This window comes from Chelonia mydas, chromosome 14, assembly GCF_015237465.2.
Source record: "Chelonia mydas isolate rCheMyd1 chromosome 14, rCheMyd1.pri.v2, whole genome shotgun sequence".
NCBI classification, from domain to species: domain Eukaryota; kingdom Metazoa; phylum Chordata; order Testudines; family Cheloniidae; genus Chelonia; species Chelonia mydas.
Genome location: NC_051254.2, coordinates 9,192,848 through 9,211,983, shown reverse-complemented (window position 1 = coordinate 9,211,983; position 19,136 = coordinate 9,192,848). Strand labels below are relative to the sequence as shown.

The following is a 19,136-nucleotide window of genomic DNA, read 5'->3' as shown; positions in this document are numbered from 1 at the left end:
CCACAACCCCCCCCCCTCCAGGGTCTGATGTGTGACCTACAGCCCCCAAAGCTCCCAACCCGCCTAGGCTCCACCTGTGAGGGCCGCCCACAGTACTACCCCAGAGCTCTCCTCTGGCCAGCGGGGGGGCAGAGGGGGGGGTGAGTGACGTTCTGCAGTAACCAGGAGAGCAGGATAAAGCAGGGCGGGGGGGTCTGTTCTGTTCTCACCCCCCTCCCCCACCCCGAGAATTCGCCCTGGCGAGCCGTGTTCCGCCACCAACACAAGGATTTCCCTGCAGTCACTGGGCTGGGGGCTCCCTGGGCGGGTCCTGCCGAGGCAGGGGGCAGTTGTGATCTGGGGGGGAGGCTGAGGGCCGGGGTGGGGGGAGGAAGCTCCCTGATGGGCGGTGACCGAGCCTCTCCCACCCGGGCCGGAGCAGGAGTCGCGTTTCCTCATTTCTAGGCTGAAGTGCAGCCGGGCTACGCTGGAGACTCGCCCCCAGCAGTCCCGGGGCTGCGGCAGCGTGTGGCCGCCCGCGGGCGGAGCGGCCAGGGGCAGGATGGTGGACCGGGATTTCACCAAGACGCTGCTGCTAGAGGTGCTGAGAGCAGCCGGGACAGGGAACGCCCAGTGCGCAGACTGCGGGACACCCGGTAAGAGGAAACGTCCCTAGGGCGCAATCAGCCGTATGGGCTGCCCCCCGGCTACCTCTCCCCACGGCCTCCCCTCCCCGCCGTCTGTCAATCCCTGTCCCGCCCCGCATTGAATCTCCACTCCCCCAGGACACCAGCTCTCCCTCCCTTGCCCATATGCCCACTCCCTGCTCGGGACTTGTTTCTCCATCCCCTATACCACTCTCTCAAGATCTCTCCCCCTCTCCATTATCCAGGACTGCTTCTGTCCTTAGTCACTTCTCATCACTCAGGACCTCCCTGTCCCTCCTTAAACTCTCTACTCCCCACTTCCCCATTGGGACCCCCCCGGAAGTAGTGTGCACCCCCCACCCCACTCTCCCTCTTGCTCTCCCAAGCAGCAGCCAAGTCCTGCATTTGATTTGACTGGCGAGTGAGGCCTGGGCTACACTTAAAAATTAGACCCACCGGGCTGCCTTGCTCTGGGCTGGGAAAAATGTCATGCCCTTAGCGCTGCAGTTAGGTCGACCTAACCCCCAGTGTAGAGGTGGCTAGGCAAAGCCAAGAATCGCTAGATGTAGAGAGGTGAATTTACTACAGCAGAAGAAATGCCCCTTCCCTTGATGTAAGAACCAGCTATGGTGCTACAGTGGTACAGCTGCAGCAGCTCTAGTGTAGATGTGTTCCCCCCGCTGTGTGACTTGTGCCGCGCACTGAGCTCCGGTCTGCCTCTTTGTGTGACAACATTATAGAGATCCACCCACACCCCCGGAGCTCCCAGCCCACCTAGGATCCGATCCGTCCTGCCAATCCTTGTGTTTCCAGTGATCAGGATCCTGCTGCCACTTAATATCAGAATTGTAGCCATAAGTGCTAGTTAGCTATGTCCTGGACATGGCTAACTCTTACTTTGAGCTTATGCTTAAATAAATTTGTTAGTCTCTAAGGTGCCACAAGTCCTCCTTTTCTTTTTGTGAATACAGACTAACACGGCTGCTACTCTGAAATCTTACTTCACAAAGTTCCTGAAACCCATGCTGAGAATAGCAGGGAACTGCCACGGCTTTTCACTTCTTTTACTGAAAGAATGTGAAAATGAGCAAAGCACACTTCAACAGATGACATTTAAAGGGACAGTGTTCATTTACCTATCTAGTCAATAAAAAAAAATATTTAAAGTAGTTTGTGGTTGTACATCTGTCCCTTAGTCCTTTTGCCCCTTCTGTGATTTTACAATCACATTTTCTAATTGCTTTAAATGTTTTCTGTCCGCTACTGCTGTGTGAAAGAACCACACAGACACCAGGGGCGGTGGATTGAGTATAGAGAGGGACCAATGAAACTGATGATATGCTAAATGCTGTCAAAACACGAAGGGAACACACTTTTTCTCCCCAGTCTCTTTCAATGATAGTAACCATTGGTGTGACTTGGAGCAAAGGTCAGTGAAAACTAATGAGAGAGAGGGTGATTTTTAAGTTGATGGTGTCCCTTTAAAGCTTTGGTTTCTGTCCTCACACTGGTGTTGAATAATAACAGTAGTAATAACAATAATAATACTTTCTATTTATGCTTTTCATTCATAGACCTCAAAGTCTTTTCTAAGGATCAGTAAGCATCATAACCCCTATTTTACAGATGGGAAAACTGGTGGACAGAAGCTGAATCCAACATTTGCCTAACTGGTCACTATTCAGTGTTTCAGTTTTGGGGGCTCCCACTAAAGCTCCGATATGGGCCAGAGTCACAAAGAAACATAGGTGTGGCAACACTGAGCATCGCCACGCCTAACTTTGGGGTGCCTAGAGAATCACTTGTGATCCACAAAGCCTGAGTTCACCACCTAGGCTCCCTAGACAATGAAAGGGGAGAGATAAGTCCATTAGAATCATCATCATGATTTTCCCATTACGCCTCTGGCGTTTAGGGCAGTGACGAAGCTGCTCCACTCCTGTCTGTTTCTGCCAAGTCTTGCCGTGGTTCCCCAGCTGTGCCCCAGGTTTTTCAGCTCGGCTTCCACAGCTCTTCGCCATGTTGTTTTCGGGCAGCCTCATTTTCACTTGCCTTCACATGTCCATTTTATTGCTACTCTGGTGATGGGATTTACAAAAGCCAGGACTCTAGGTGGCTCCCTGCCTAAACTAGCCAATGGGAGAGGCCAAGGTGAGGCATATGTCCTAATCCTCACTCCTCTCAGGGAGCTTGATGTAAGTCTGGACTGGAAGGAGGAACCTTCCTCTGCATGAGAGTCTCAGCTGCAAACCCTCTCTTGCGGTTAGGCACCTATGCTGCTTTTGGAGGGGGCCAGAAGGTCCCTCAGTACTTTTAGCCCCAAGGCTGGGGTACTCACCTTGGATGTGGGAGAGCCCCCAGCTCAAACCCCCCTCAGCCTGAGAGGAGAAGGGATTTGATACCTCTCAGGTGGGTGCCTAACCATTGGGCTAGGGATATTCGGATGTGAGGCTCCCTCAGCTGGTCCTGTTGAAGCTGCTCCACTGTGGATAAATAGTGAAAGGATCATGGGGCCAGACAAAGAGAGAGAGAGAAAGCAAATATGTGCGAGGCTGACTCTGTAGCCTTGGTGGTTGGAACACTCACCAGGGAGACTCAGGGTCCGGTCCAGTCCCCCGGCTCTGATGACTGTTTAAAATTATCCACAGCAGAACAGCTTCAGCAGTACACATTGAGGGAGCCTCACGTCAGAATATCCCATCGTCTGGTGACAAGGGCCCTGCCCTGAGAGGCAGTAGATCCCTGTTCAAATGCTTTCTCCCCTCAGGTCAAGGGGGACTTGAACCAGGGCTCGCCCATATCCGGGTGAGTGGCCTAACCACTGGGCTAAACATTATGAGGAAGTTCTGCTTCCTCTGTCACATTGTGTAAGCTCACCGATCCACTAGGCAAGCTCTGAGCCTGCTCACCACCTTGGGCTCCACAGGTGAGCTAAGCAAATCAACACCTATCATCCCTGGTTCATGAATTGCTCTGGGGCTCAGGTGTCTGGCTGCCTCATGTGCGGCTGCAGGGCATGTATGCAGAGGCAGAAACGTAGGCGCTAGGGAATTTTACTGCAAAATGTAGGTCCCGAGTGAGTATAGGTACCTACAGGGTTTAGCAGCACTGTGTGAATCCCAGTGGGGCCTGATTCTGGGATTTAGATGCTTAAAGTGGCAGTTAGACACCTAATTCCTATTGTGTTTCTAGCCCTAAGTGCCTAAATCCATTCTGGAAATTGGACTTAGGCTCCTAAGTCACTTAGGAGCTTTTGACAATTGTACCCCAAGGGCTTAATTTCCAGTGGTGCAGAGCACCTGCAACCTTGTGCAATTGGCATTACATTGACACCAGTGGTCAAACAGGAGTCTCAGGTGCTGAACCAATAATGAGCCCAGGTTCTACTCTGCCATTGCCCTGCCCATATGTACAGGTTTCCTCTCTAGCTTATCATCCACATTTATTTTTAAAACAGATGTTTGACTGCAAAGCTGCAGAATAACGGGCCATTTTCCCTGCTAGTGTAAGCAGGTGCCATTTCGTTGACTGCAGTGGAGTGAGTTCCACACACACCAGGGTTGGATTTGATGCAGATTCTGATGTGGTTTTGATTAGAAGATGTACCCCGCATACGGTTGTCCTCTTCTCAGTGTTTTGCTACATGCTGTATTGTATATTGCACTATTGCCTTCTTTCAATTTGTGTTTAGATCCTGAGTGGGCCTCTTACAAGCTTGGAATATTCATTTGTTTGAATTGCTCTGGGATTCATCGCAAACTTCCTGAAATCAACAGGGTCAAATCCATCCACCTTGACTTCTGGGAGAATGATCTAGTAGAGGTACAGATGGAGAAAGCAAGAATTCATGTCCACTCTGCTGTATTTCAGCACATCCTTTTCTGTGCCATGTTCCAAAATAGCCTGCTCAGATTAACAAAAACCACAGGGAGCCAAATTAATCCCTGCTGGTAAATCTGGGGTGCCTCTGGCCCACAAGTCAAATCAAAGCACACTAATAGGTGGTTGTGCCTCTAAAGTATTATGATGTATTATTTATATAGCCCCATAAGTGCACATTGTGTTTTATAAGCACACAGTGGTTTTCACGTATATAGTGTCTTCTACCTGAGCATCCCAATGCCCTTTTCAAACATTAATTCAGCCTCCCAACTCCCTGTGGAGAGGTGTATGTATTATTATCCCCAGGGAGGAGAGTACAAATGACTAGAGACAAACACATACTGGTGTGGGGAGGCTGGCAAAATGCACAATCTGAGCAGAGCACAATGCTACATTTGATCCTAGTTTCATTCCATGTTCATGTCACAGTATTGATTTTTCTGGTTGCCAGTCAGCTAACTGAAACGTCTCTTGTTTTGCAGTTTATGAAGACGCATGGGAATCTCTGTGCCAAGGCTAAATATGAGGCAAAAGTCCCTCCTTTCTATTACATCCCCCATTCCAAGGACTGCCTGTAAGCTGCTATCTTATTCAGTGCTGCAAACCTTTACAAGTCAGTAACTGCTGCTTCCCCCCATAAATGTGTCTTCACTAACAATTCCCAATAGCATGTTGGGTAATCTGAATGCATGTCAGGTCATGCAGGGAAAGGACCATGTATCTTGACCATCAGGGCTGCAGTGGAAAGGACCAAGTATCTTGCCCATACCTTGTACGTTGTTAAGTGACTTATGTTTTTATCTTCTTGTTTCCAATAGCATATGAGCTGTGAATTCAGTTTGAGGACTGTAGTTGTAAACTTTTTTTCTCTGAGAGGTGGTTTAATGGCTTAAACATTGGGATTTCTGGTGTCTAGGAGCCTAAGAACCACAGGTTCAATCCCCATTAGTGTCAATTTGTACCTTGAAGGTTGTTAAACTGGTACAGTCGTTCCATGCGTTTATATGGAGGAGGTTTAATAGAGATGGGAAGCAGTCCTGGAGTTTAGATGTTAAAACAAAGGTTATAGGTTTCGGGGATACCAGTTTGGCTCTCATAATAGAGAGAGGCGTGGGCTGTGAATTCTAGACCTGGTGCTAAAGCTCAGAAAGGTTGGATCCCATCTTTAGGATTAGGCCTGTTCTAAATATTATTGATTAACTCATCAACTTTGTAAAAGCATGACTAAGTTTGCTTGTGCACGCCATTGGCTTGGGACCCAATTCTGCTCCAGTAGAATCACTGGGGCCCAGACCCTCAAAGATTTTTAAATGCCGAATGTCCACTGAAATCAATGGGAGTTAGGTGCCTAAATACCTTTGGGGATCTGGGTTTGAGAGTTTTGGCATTGACTTCAGTGTAGCAGGAGCAGGTCCTTGATTAGCAGAGTCAGAACTCCTGGGTTCTGTCACTGGCTCTGACATTAATCTTGGCTAGGCAATTAGGGACTTGACCTGGTTCTCAGGCCATGTTCTGAATGAGCAGGAGGTCAGCACTAAGATGTCACCTGAGGTTTTAAGAAGATTCAAAGGCTGAAATAGAAGGTTAAAGGAATTAAAGTAGGAAAGAGAGGGTTAAATGAGAGGTTTGTTGGAATCTGCTCTATAATCTCCCCCTCATTCTCAGGTCTGTCTGTGCTGTAGAATTATAGGAGTTCCCCTGCTTTCCCAGATCTCCCCCTGGGCTTCACTCCTAATCCCAGCCCTGTGTTCCCATATAACAGGAGTTCCCCTAGATAATACTTAGTCCTGCCATGAAGGCAGGGGACTGGACTAGATGACCTCTTAGGGTCCCTTCCAAGTCCTACGATTTTATGATTCTTTCCTCTACCCCCTCGCTCTGCTCCACTTCCTATTTCAAGCCTGCCTTGTTCCATGAATTCCCCCAGTTTAAGGATTGGTCCCAAACCATAGAGGAGAGCCCACGGTTGTGAGAACAGACACTGGGGAGCTGGTTTTCCCAGTGATAGGATCGATCAGAGAAAACTCCCCACTCTCCCTTAATTTCATTTTCTAGGCTTGGCTGCCTGTGATTTGGCTCCAGCGTGTCCTGGAGCATTTTCCAGCTCTAAGGCCCAGATGTTTTCAACAATTCACAGTGACTTATTGTTGTTATTATTATTTGTGTTGCAGTAGTACCTAGAGGTCAAGGCCCCACTGTGTTAAGTACTATACACACATGTAACAGGATGGTCCTTGCCCCAAAGAGCTTGTAATCTAAGGATCAGAGCCTCTTCTGCCGCGAGTCAGCGGAGCGATGTCAATTTACACCCCCTTCAAGTCAAGCCCGAAGATTCGTAGCACAATGCATTGCTCACAACCAAGTGAGCCCCAGCATCCAAGATGGGAACAAGTCATCCAGCTTTAGGTTGCACGGTGCAGGCAGGGAATCTGCAAATTTCTCTGCGTTGAACCCTACCAGGAACAGTGGTTTCTGACTCCCCAAACTCCATTTTGCAGCATCTCTCTGGTGTATCCAAGAGCTAGGGAAGCTGGGCTAGTTCTTCGGGTGGTTTTCATTTCCTCCTGTTTGCCGTTTACATTTCCGCCTCCCTACAAAAACACACGTTAATCACTCTGCCCTTTAGGGAACAAGATTCTTCTTGCAGCTTGCATGGAAACTGCAGCCAGAGAAATAACATGAGCGTGATTTTAGTTCTGCTGCCAGCAAATAGCCATTCCTACCAGCCTATGTTACCTAAGCAAACAGTTACTAAATGTTTCCCAGTTATATCTTCTCTCTGGCCTCAATTGCTCTCCTTGGAGTCAGGGGAAATAGAGTGAGTTTGCACCACTCAGAAGCTGTCTATTTCTATGCCTCAGGTAGCATTGGTTGGCCTCATTCTGTACGTCGCTGGAAAGGGCTGTGGAATGTCAGTGAAAGGAAACAGAGGCAGATCTAACTAATCCGTATTTCCTCTCTTCAGGGTTTTAAAAGAACAATGGATCAGAGCTAAATACGAGCGGGAAGAGTTTGTTGCCACCCGTGTCTGCCATGAAACAGGTTCCTCAGGTGATTGTCTGTGGAGGGTTTTTAGTCTGGTGAGGCCAAAGTCCCAAGAACTGCAATCCTGTGTGTGTCAGCCTGATGCCGAGGGAGAGCTGGAGCGACTTTGTTTTCAGTCAGCTGCGAAACCCTCGTCCTGTTTGATCTGTCTGAGTGGCCAGCCAAAAGCCTCTCACCGGAGAGGCCCAGTTTCTGAGGGTGGGCATCAGAATAAGAAATCCCACATGGGGACACTCAGATTGGCCTTTAGGCAAGTAAAACGGGCATTTTCTCACTTCAAGTCCAACGTGAGCACCCAGATGCCTGGTTTAGGGAAGGAGCAGGGGCGGTTGTTGTTGTTGGGAGACCTGGGTTCTATTCCCAGCTCTCCAGCTGACTCTGTGACCTTGGTCAAGTCATTGTAGAGTATGTCTACACTTCAGTGAAACACCCATGGCTGGCCTGTCTCAGCTGACTTGGGCTTGTGGGGCTTGGGCTGCAGGACTGTAAAACTGCAATGTAGACAGTCGGGCTGGAGCCCGAGCTCTGGGAGAAGGGGCCCAGAGCGCAGGCTCCAGCATGAGCCCCAATGTCTATACCTCAATTTTACAGCCCCACAGCCTGAGTCGTTTGACAGAGGCCAGCCGTGGGTGTTTAACTTCAGTCTAGACATTCCCTTCGGGCCTGATCTTAGTTACCCTCTCAGCAGGAATACAGAGCAGCACCACGAGGGTTAGAAGGAAGCACACTCCCCGCTTTCTGTCGTTTGGAGAAACTCCAGTCCCGATCTTTGCTCTACCCGGGAGATTGTGAATTGTAACAGAGAACAGTAGGAGAGCCACAGCCTGTGCTTCCCCGTGAGGCTCCCAAAGGCTTTCCAAACACTCAGTCATTCTCCCCATCACTCTGTGAGGCATCCAGATTCCCCATTGTACAGGAGGCACAACGTGATTACATGAACTGACTTAGATCCCGCAAAAGAAGTAACAGGAGTAAGATCTAGGAGTCCGGACTTCCAAGTCCTTGCTCTAACCACTCCATTCCAGTGTCTACTATTCCTCCTATAGAAAGGGGCTTTTCAGTCCAGGGAGTGCCAAGGGGAGGCTGTGAAGAGAGAACGTTCAAGTGATGGAAGCAGGTCATCCGTGTTAGTTAGGTGGCAGGAGTGCCCAAAAGGTGCTAGGCTCAGGAATTCTCACCGACCTCCAGGAGGTTCACCCCCTCCCAGGAGCCATCCAGTGCCTCTCAGGATTGGGTCCCAGGTGTCAGGCTGAATGGAAGATGGTTGCCCTCCACTGCTCCATAGTTCCAAGGCGAAATGAGCACCTAGAAATCCACTTAGACAAACTGCCCGGCTCGTGTGCTGCCCTGGCTCTAGCACTGAGGCGCCCTTGCTCTTGTTAGCATCTGCAGGCAGCCGTGAGGGATTTCTGTGGAAGCGGGGGCGGGACAGCAGGCAGTTCCTGAAGAGGCAGTTCCTCTTGTCGGCAACGGAAGGCGTGCTGAAGTACTACACCAAAGAGGTGAGTGCCCAGTCTGACCAGTGCATCATCACTGTCCCTGTAGGCACAACCGCTGGACATTTTGCTGCTTCCTAGACTTTGCTGCCAGGCCCAACCCTGCATTTGGAGGGGGGTGGGGATCCTGTGCCAGGTAACATCTGTGATGTCTGATTCAGCTCCCGTCCTACCTGGGAGCACCTGGTCCTTCTCCCCACCTCCTCTGGCCCCCCGGCAGCCTCATCTCCGTCTCTTTGGTGAACCAGGGAAAAGGGACTTGGGCAGTTGAGCAGGAAGAGGAAGAAGGGTTCTGCTGTCAGGAGGCACCTCTGGTTTTACCAGCAGAGTTCTCTCGATGCACATGCATAGGACCCTGCACTCCACCTCATTCCTCCCACGTCACACGTGTCTACCATCTATGGCAACCTCTAATTTATGGTTCTCCAGACAATCAGACTGGAGAGACTGGAGTTGCACAGCATCGTTTCTCAAGAAAAAACTCATTCTCTAGAGCAAAATGTGGTTTATACGTGACGCAGGTAATCAAGGCATCAGGCTTCTTCAGTTAGTGCTGGGTGGTCAGTTCAGTGCCCTTGCCAGCTTCAGACATTGCAGGAAGCTGGTCTGCAGCTCCCTAGGGGCCTATTGGTCATTTGTCTCCATAGTTCTTGATTAGCCTCCATAAAGTCACTGCTGACCCGGTGACATTTTCCATTCCACAGTCTAAAGGTCCAAAAGCTGTGATCAGCATAAAGGATCTGAACGCAATGTTCCAGACGGAGAAAATCAGAAACCCTCATGGGCTGCAGATCACATACAGCAAAGAAGGTCAGACAAGGAACCTCTTTGTCTATCATGAAAGTGGAAAGGTAAACACCACATTGATCCTGTAATTAATAAGGTAGACTCTTGAACCTTGGGTCTGTAACATGGAAGATGTCTCTGCATCTCTCTCTTTCAATCCCATCTGAAATCACAAGAGATTTGCAGACTACAGTTGCAGAATTCTACAGTACTGTTAGCTACAAGTACCCGTTGCTATCTGTCTCCTGCTGCTCTGCAAGGCCTAGGGTTGCCAGGTGTCTCATTTTCGACCAGAATGCCCAGTTGAAAAGGGACCCTGGTGGCTCCAGTCAGCACTGCTGACCGGGCTGTTAAAAGTCTGGTCAGCAGTGTTGCAGGTCTAAAGCAGGTTAGTCCCTACCTATCCTGGCACTGTACTGTGCCCTGGAAGCAGCCAGCAGGTCTGGCTCCACGCGCTGCCCTTGCCCCGAGCACCAGCTCCACATTCTCATTGGCTAGGAACCGCGGACAATGGGTGCTGGGTGGTGGTGGGGGGGGTGCCTGCAGGTGAGAGCAGTGCATGGAGCCTCCTGGCCCCCCACCTAGGAGCCAGACCTGCTGGCCGCTTCTGGGCCGCAGTGCGGTGCCAGGACAGGTAGGGAGCCTGCCTTAGCCCCGCTGCACCACTGACCAGGAGCCTCCAGAGGCAAGCCTGTGCCCCAACCCTGAGCCCCAACTCCCTGCCCCAGCCCTGAGGCTCCCCCAAACCAGAGCCCCCTCCTGCACCCCAAACCCCTCATTCCCAGCCCCAGCCTAAAGCCCACACCCCCAGCCCAGAGCCCATCCCCCCTCCCACATCCCAACCCCCTGCCTCAGCCTGCAGCCCCCTCCTGCACTCCAAATCCCTCAGCCCCACCCCCAGCATGGAGCCCCCTCCTGCACCCCAAATCCCTCATCCCCAGCACCACCTCAGAGCCTGCACCTCCAGCCAGATCCCTCACCCCTTCTCACATCCCAACTCCCTGCTGCAGCCGAGAGCCCCCTCCCCTGAGCCCCTCATTTCTGGTCCCAGCCCAGAGCCTGCACCCCCAGTTAGAGCCCTCACCCCCTCCCCCACCCCAACCCCCTCCCCGAGCCCAGTGAAAGTGAGTGAGGGTGGGGGACTGTCGTGAGTGGGGGGCGGGGTCTTGGGGAAGAGGCAGGGGCAGGGCCTCAGGGAAGGGGCGGGGCCAGGGTGTTCGGTTTTGTGCGATTAGAAAGTTGGCAACCCTAGTAAGGGCCTGGCCCTGCAAAGACTTACACATGCTTACTTCATGTGCTGTGATTAGTGTCAATGGGTCTACTTACTGTCCCAAAAGTTAATCACATGCATGAGTCTTCACAGGATTGGGACCTAACTTTGTATAATTGACTTATACAATTCTGCAATTATGTTCAAGGAAGCGTTGTGATAGTCTCTATTTTATACAGTGTTTTTCTTGAGTATCGTCATGTTTTGCATTTTAATTCTCTCCAAAACAACTCTCAGTCTTAGATCAAATCTATAGAGGTTTTTCTGATTTTCTCAGAAGCATGGTTGTTCCCCAAGCCAGTGCCCTCAAGCCATGTACTCACATCCAAGACAAATCCAAATTCAGAAGGTTTTAAGCAAGAGCTCATTGAATCAATTAAAAATTATTCCCACAGTCTCTGTGAGTTAGAGTCTGATCAGTATCCCAATAGGAATATTCCCATTATACCTAGAATCTTCTTGAAAGGGCATTTTCTAAATTATTCTTGATGTTTTATTAATATCTGGGATGTCTTGGAAACACATAAAGAACAAGCCACAACACCTGATCCCAGTACAGGTCTTGCTGTAACAGTGACTAAAATAGCATTGTTCTCAAATTTATTATAAACACCTGCCTGGGATGGTCTAGATAATACTTAGTCCTGCCTCAGTGCAGGGACTAGACTAGATGACTTATCGAGGTCCCTTCAGTCCTGTGTTCCTATGGTTCTATGATTATGAATAGTGATAATTAATATCCCTTATATTTGTAATATGTTAATGTCATTCATTCATCCCAAAAGTGAACCACAGGCAACGTGTGCTACTACCCATTAATGGCAGTCCATGCTTGTCGCATAGCTTGTTTTTTCTAGGAAATGTTGTCTAATGGTTCAAGAACTGGAAGGCAGGACTCCTGGGTTCTCTTCTCAGCTCTGCCACTGAGTCACTATGTGACCTTGGGCGAGTCACCGTCTCTGTGCCTCAGTTTCCCCAAGGCGCTGCTGGAAGAAACAATAAATGTTTGCAAAGAACCTGCAGATCCTTTGGGTGACAGGTGTTATAGAGAGGCAGCAGCATTATCCCACCACATTATTCCTGTCATTACATCTGTATTTGCCGTCTCCCCTAGGAAATTGTTGACTGGTTCAATGCCATTCGGGCAGCGCGTTTCCATTACCTTAGAACAACCTTCCCCACCGCTCCTGAGGCCGAGGTGAGAACTGAAGGTGCTTTAAGTGCGGAAAAGCATCGTCTTCCTTTCTGTGCTTGTGCCCTCTTCAATAGGAGCATGGCATTGGGAATTCCTCCTGCATTCATTTCGCCTTCTTGCAGCCTGGGAGGGACCACAACTATGGGCTTTAATAGAGACTCATATGGCACCTAATTTCCGGCCTGCATCAGCCTGGCCACCAAACTTCCGCCTGCAAGATCTGCATGTGGAAGCAGTGTCATGTGGGAAGCTGGCCCTGATGCATGCAGACTGGGTACTTAGATATCGAAGTACCTGATGGGTATGGGGAAAAATTCCTCTGTGTGGGAACTGTAACTTTTGTGTATAAACAACTGCAGCCCAAACACATACAGAGGCCATTTTGGAGAGTGTGGTTCTGTAATGCTGATTTAGATAAGACCTATTGGGAGACCATACATCTGTTTTCTCCATGGCTCTGTACGTTCTGAGGATCTTTCAACCTGAACTGCTGGGGATCCTCTTTTTGGGGATTCATTTACTAGAAATATATTTGAGTCAAATAAAGAGAGGAAGTCAGGTTTAATGGCAAGCACAAGGGACTGGAAGCCAGGACTTCTGGGTTCTCTTCTTAGCTGCTTACTCTGCTGAGCCAGTTCATCTCTCCATGCCCCAATTTACCCATCTAGTAATAATGACTAACCTGAGGGGGAGGGGTCTTGTGAAGCATCATTCAGTGATTTCTTTAAAGGAACCTTCAGACACTGTGTAAGTGCAAAATAGCATCCTTTCTCCAAGTGACCAGACGTTTCTTTCTAAGCTTCTCTAGCCCATAATGGAGCATTAATGGCTTGACCGAATTTTTGTTTCTCCATTAGCCATTTTCTTTCTGTCCATGTGCTGTGACCCTCACGTTATATTTGTCAGTCACTTACAGTCTGACTTTCCATGCATCCCATCAGGCCCTCTCATCCTCCCTCTCCAGTGCTGCCACTGGCTAGTTACTCTCAATCTTCTGGCACCTAGGCTAGACTCCATTAACCCCCTTCATACTCCTGTTGATGCAAGCACAGGTCCTTTCCTAGTGGAGTATTCCATGGTCAGCCATACACAGAGGTGTAATATTGAATGTTACTCCCGTAGCAGAAAGACACCCTGTGGAGTCTGCCAATCAATTGGGCAGCTTCCAGGTTATTTCTGCATTTTAGTTGAGGTGTTTCTCCTTCCCATTGACATGACAGAGTTTGTCTCTCTCTGTGTGTGTGTATTTCTTCTGTCCCCAACATGCTATTCACTTTGATCAAGCATAGGTAGGGTTAGCGTCTCCATTTTCAATATAACCAGACAACAGCTCATTTAGTACCACTTAGCAGGTAAGTTTTGGTAGGGAGTGTTCAGGACAACATAGAAGTGGGGAACACGCTGTATACGTACAGTATACAAAGGTAGATCAAGCGTGGGAGCTAAAATATGGTCTCCATTTACAATGTGACCCTTAACAGAACGAACATATGTTCCTTCCTTTTATTAAGGAGACAGACTGATAAACAAGCAAAACCCTGCTGATTATTTGCTTTGACAAATTAGAAGAGAACGCTGGGTGTGACTGAGCTGGTAACCAATGTCTCTTGTGTTCTTCTAGCTCATACCCAAGATTACAAGGAATTATTTCAAAGAAGGCTATATGGAGAAAACAGGGCCAAAGGTAGTTCCACTTGAATTTCATACCTGGTTAAGCACCACTTAAATGCTTGGCACTAGCCAAACATGACTCTTCCCCTGAAGTAGTATGTTTGCTAATACTGCCATGATTATGATGAAGCAGTTTGCTAGGAGTCATGTTTAAGTGAGCCCCAGTTAAATGGAATAGACCAAAGGTGGCCAAACTGTGGCTCGTGAGGCACATGCAGCTCTTTTACCATTAAAATGCGGCTCGCGGAGTCCCCCACCCCTATCCCATTCTTCACCTACCAGACTGGAGGGGAGGGGGGGAAGCTCAGGACCTCTGCCTGCAGAAGGGTGGTGCAGTAGGGGCTTCTGTCCAGCAAGGAAGGGGCTCTCAGGGCTTCTGCCCAGCAGGGGTATGTGTGTGTGTCTTGGGGCTTTGGGCCTGCGGGGTGCACCTGCCAGGGCTCGGGGCTTCAGCCCCGCTGCAGCTGAAGCCCTGAGCCCTGGCAGGTGCCTGACATCCCAACCCCTGGCTCCCAGCAGGTGTGCCCCAGCTCTCGAACTTCTGAAGATTGTCATATGTGGCTCGGAGGGTCAGTAAGTCTGGCCACCCCTGGAATAGACTGCATTTCAGTTTATACAGTGTTTTGGGATCCTGTTTTATTTCTGTATGAAGATAACTTTGAGGGTTTCTTCTATGGTGTGGCAAACTAAAAGTGTGATGGAATAATTGGGGGCAGTATTTCTGGAATTGCAAAGTTATATTATTTAGCACAAGGAGGTGGCTGTATCATGATCTTCTTTGTTAACTGCAGGTCTGTATCACCATGTAACACCCAGTATAGCAGAAGTATTACAATGCGGATCAACCTAATGCAATCCTCTGCCCTCATCTGTTTTCCTCTTGTATGTAGGCCCTTTGTCCTAGCCCACCAGTTCAGTAAGTGGAATGGGGGAATTCAGTTTTATTTGCTGACATCACGATCGGGGTCAGATTGGAAACCAGGGGTGAGGCTCCGTTGCTTCTCTGACATTCCCTAGCTCCCCACACACACTCAAGCTCCATCCTGAGTCCGTGCTACTGCTTAAAGGATCAGCAGTGAAGCACATAATGCTGGTCTGAATGTAGCGTTTGTTAGGCTACTTCAGGGTAAACAGGTGTTGTTTCAGTGTGTCTGCCTGCAGGTAGCACCATGGCACCTGACCTTTGGAAGGTTCCCAACCAGGAGGGCTAGAGACACTTGTTTTTTTAATGAAAGTCTAAATTCTGCAGAAGCTGCAGCAAGCCCCAGAGAAGGGCCTGCCTAGCTCAGCACAGAGGAGCGAGTGGCTCAGTTCCATTTCTGCCTCACGCTGAAGATTACACCTCGGTAAAGAATGTGCACAAGTCACTCATGTTAACATCGAAGGAGAAGGGAAGTGAGGCTCTGGGCACAATGGTGAATCACAGAACTGCGTTACACTGAGGAACTGAAACTGAGCCAGTGGGCAGCGTTAGCAGGATACCAGGAGTGGCAGAACCCCTGTTCCTGGGAGCCAGATCATTAAAGAGCTGCTTCTCTCTCTGTAGCACAAGGAGGCCTTTAAGAAGCGCTGGTTCAGCCTGGACTCTCAGGAGAGGAACCTGTTCTACTTTAAAGACCCGCTGGTAAGAGGAGCACTCATTCTGTAAGTGGAGCCCCTTCGCAGAGGGAAGGGAGGGGGCTGTTTCTGTCCCACCCACCCTCCAGGAACAGCACAAGCTCAGCTCCCATTTGGGCCCCGCAGTGAATGGCTGGATTTTCAAGAGAGCTGTGCACGTCGGGAGCGGATCACTTGGAGATCTGGCCTTGAGCTCTTTTGAAAGTTTGGCTGTCCCTGGGTAGCAGCTGTCTAGGGTACTTAGGGTAAGATGAACAATAAGGCAGAGCCTGGAATAGACCCCAGTGCTGTGTTTTAAACACAGGACGTCCTCCCTGTGGTCTTGGTACTACCAAGCCTGCCCCTGCCAGCTCCAAAATCTGCAGTTCCCGAGTTCCCTATTTTGAGAATGCTTTTGGGTTTTTAAATCTCAGGAATTTTCCCTGACCCCTGGGTCCTCCTACTCTGTGTCCAGGGCAGTTTCCCCTCCATATGGAACCTATTGCTTCTGCCTTTCAGATGACAGCACGGTACTACCCCTGAGAGCAGTGAACCCCTGTAATATGGTCCATGATTGTCCTGCTTTCTCCTACCTAGGATGCCTTTGAACTGGGCCGAGTTTTTATTGGAAGCAAAGAGCAGGGATATGAGGTCCAGGCTGGCTTGCCCAGAGGAGTCACAGGGAAGAGGTGGAAAGCTGGGCTCACCATAGTCACGCCACACAGGAAGTTTGTGTTTGTGTGTGAAAATGACAGGGAGCAGAAGGAGTGGACAGCGGCTTTGAATGAAGTCATCTCCCGGCCTCTGACAGCCTAGGACTAGCGGTGAGTTCCAGAAAACTGGACTTTCTGCGTCTGGTTCATCATTGCTCTGTGGTCTCTTTATGCCAGCTAGGCTGGCGCTAGGCCCCCTCAGGGCTGCTTTGCCCAAGTGCAGCAGCCATGGGCAGAGAAGAGTGTGGGTGGGACCGGGCATGGCCAAGAGGGACCCCCAAGTGGGGTCCCTGCAGCTACTTAGGGCAGCTCTAGACTGAACTGGGGGCTGCACTGGCCCCCAGATCTCCTGAATAGAGGGGGGACAAGCCGCTCCTGTGCTGGCATCTGTGACAGCGTAGGGATCAGTCTGCCCCCTGTCGCTTCATGACCAGTGGGACAATGTCAGCTTAAAAATCATGGCCAAACAAGAGATTTACTTAGGAGCATTTCTATGGCTGTCCTCACCAGAGCCTCTGAGAGCTTCACAGACACTATTGAACCTGATCCTCTGGTGCTGGCCAGTGTTCCTGTTTCTTGGAAGCTCGGTGATGCTTCGGTCCGATGACTCACATTATCATAACTCTCAAGCTGTAGAGAAGCACTGTATTGGTGTGTGTGGGGGGGGGGTTGTAGCCAGCCTGGTCAGCTGGGCTCGGCACTCAGCTATAAGAGAGCTTCACAGGCATGGCTGAAAATAGCTCACAAAACTGACAGATAGAATCAGCAGGGGAGTGAACACGAGGAGGGTCAAAGGCCCGGAGCCAAAGGAGAATTCACAGGTCTGGGGGGAAAGCCACATACCCTGAATGTAACTGAATGCAGAATCAAGACAGATCCTAAATCCCAAGTGCTTGCTGTGCAGTCTCAGGGCCCAGTCTTTCTGACTAGCCAAGCTCTGCTCAGTACAGTACCTGGGGTGGGGAGGAAGAAGCAAGGCAAAGGTTTGTGGTTTCCGCTTTGCAGTTCCTGAGCTCTGAGGCTGGCCAGGGATTGTTCTACATTACACTTGGCTCTCCATGGCCCCAACAGGCCATTTTGGTAGTCAGGAAGAGCTGGAGCACAGAGGCCCTCTAGCCATGTCTCCTTTTGCTCGGGGAGAGAGTGAAGGAGTGAAAGGGAGTGAGGGAGCTGACCTGCAGGAGACTTGAAGCTTGGAGCAGGCTTGCTGAAGGAGCCAACCAGAGACAAATCCAGGTTTTGTGCTGGAAATGGCTCTACTTGAGGATCACTTTAGATAAGCTGTTGCCAGCGGGGGAGTGAGGTGGGAGGAAGTTTTGTTTCATGGTCTCTGTGTGTATATAATGTCTTCTGCAGTTTCCACGATATGCTATGCATCCGATGAAGTGAGCTGTAGCTCACGAAAGCTCATGCTCAAATAAACTGGTTAGTCTCTAAGGTGCCACAAGTACTCCTTTTCTTTTTACGAATACAGACTAACACGGCTGTTACTCTGAAACCTGGGCTATTAAGCTGGCTTTGTAGCAAAGGGTCTGGCTCTCAGCATCACGCATACCTGGTCATTATTAGTTCTGGGTGCCATTAATTGTCTCTGTCTTGTTCATATTTCGGCAGAGGCCACTCTCGGGCTGCGCTGACCACCAGACCAGATGACTTGGGCACACGGGTTGAGGTGGGAAGATAAACTCAGAGACATTTTACCTGCTGACAACTGTTTTTGCCTTTGTCTTCTGTCCCGGAAAGAGGGGAGTGAGGCATTGCATTTCCACGGCTCATTCCAGTCCAGCCTACAAGGGCCATGGTGTTTGGTGGGATGTGGCCACCTTAGCAGTAGGAAGCAGACCGAGATAACCACACTCAGTTCATGGGACTATCAACCGTTGTTATGTTCAAAGAGCCTTTTGGCTGCTGCTGACATGGACTGCACTGGAGACAGCGACCAGGAGAACAGAGTGCTGCATCCCGGTGTTAAGGCCTACAGGGGGATTTTCAAAAGGGCTTAGCACTGGCCTAACTCTGTTCCCACTGAAATCAGAGTGTCATGACCCACGGGTCTCAAACACGGGCCCACAAGGTTCATGGAAGCAGCCACGTTCCAGCCCACCACCCAGCAGCCAGCTGGCAGCAAGTTGCCTGAGACCCATGAACCTCAGCCCCAGCGTAAGGCTCCGCTCCTGAAGTCCAAATGGCAAAGTCCCAGGGCAACTGATCGTCCCGCTGGCCCTGCTGAAGCCATCAGCAGGAACAGGAAGCTGTCTGAACCGGGGCTGCTCTGGACTGTTCGCCTGTGCTCCCCTGGCTTGATCTCCTGGCATCTGCCTCACGGTTCCTGACGTCCAGTTTGTCTCCTGCCTCTGATCCCCTGATATCCTCACCCAGCCTGACTCTGGTTCCTGACTTGTGGTTTGCTTCTGACCTCGTGGTATCCCGACTCCTGTCTCATGGCTGTGGATTTGGGTCTATTAGGTCTGTCTAACCCGGCTTTGACATAGTGGGAGTTTTACCATTGCCTCCAGTAGGAGCAGCTTTATGCCAATGCTGAGCACCCAGCCTACGAGCAAATCCTAAGAGGGGACGTGCAGCCCTAACTCCTGTTGGCTTCAGCAGGTTCTCGGAACCTCCCAGGATACGTCCCATGGGTTAGAATGAAAGGACTGCCCCCTTTTGTTATAAGTGGGTCCAAGGCCCTGTGTTGGGTTGTACGTTTTGGTGACAAAATCCCCAAATTCTGGAAAAATAAAAGACAGTTTTGACCTCCTCTGACTGCCTATGTAATCACAGTAGTAAGGAGTCCCTGCACAGTACCCTTTATCCCAGGATCTCAACTCTGACCCCATATTACAGATGTGGAATCTG

The 19,136-nt window shown here is 50.0% G+C and overlaps 1 protein-coding gene across 5 annotated transcripts; it reads left to right on the top strand.

The window, feature by feature from the left end:
• Positions 1-357: 357 nt before the first annotated feature.
• ADAP2 (ArfGAP with dual PH domains 2) lies at positions 358-19,038 on the top strand. Of its 5 annotated transcripts, none has more exons than XM_037914543.2 (11): positions 381-635; positions 4,318-4,448; positions 4,991-5,082; positions 7,474-7,559; positions 8,937-9,055; positions 9,754-9,900; positions 12,220-12,303; positions 13,922-13,984; positions 15,518-15,595; positions 16,165-16,391; positions 18,024-19,038. In XM_037914543.2, exons 1-10 carry the CDS (start codon positions 542-544, stop codon positions 16,381-16,383), a joined length of 1,113 nt encoding a protein of 370 aa, XP_037770471.1. In that variant the 5' UTR covers positions 381-541; the 3' UTR covers positions 16,384-16,391; positions 18,024-19,038. The 5 variants fall into 5 exon arrangements, with proteins under 5 accessions (XP_027673248.1, XP_037770471.1, XP_037770470.1 ...); XM_037914542.2 differs by having other exon boundaries at positions 18,020-19,038; XM_027817446.3 differs by having other exon boundaries at positions 17,895-19,038.
• Positions 19,039-19,136: the final 98 nt, after the last annotated feature.

Coding starts and splice junctions, on each gene's coding strand:
- ADAP2 (XM_037914543.2), top strand. CDS start 542: ATGGTGGACCGGGATTTCACCAAGACGCTGCTGCTAGAGGTGCTGAGA. Junction 7,560..8,936: donor CCATGAAACAGGTTCCTCAG/GTGATTGTCTGT, acceptor TGCTCTTGTTAG/CATCTGCAGGCAGCCGTGAG. Junction 15,596..16,164: donor TCTACTTTAAAGACCCGCTG/GTAAGAGGAGCA, acceptor TCTCCTACCTAG/GATGCCTTTGAACTGGGCCG.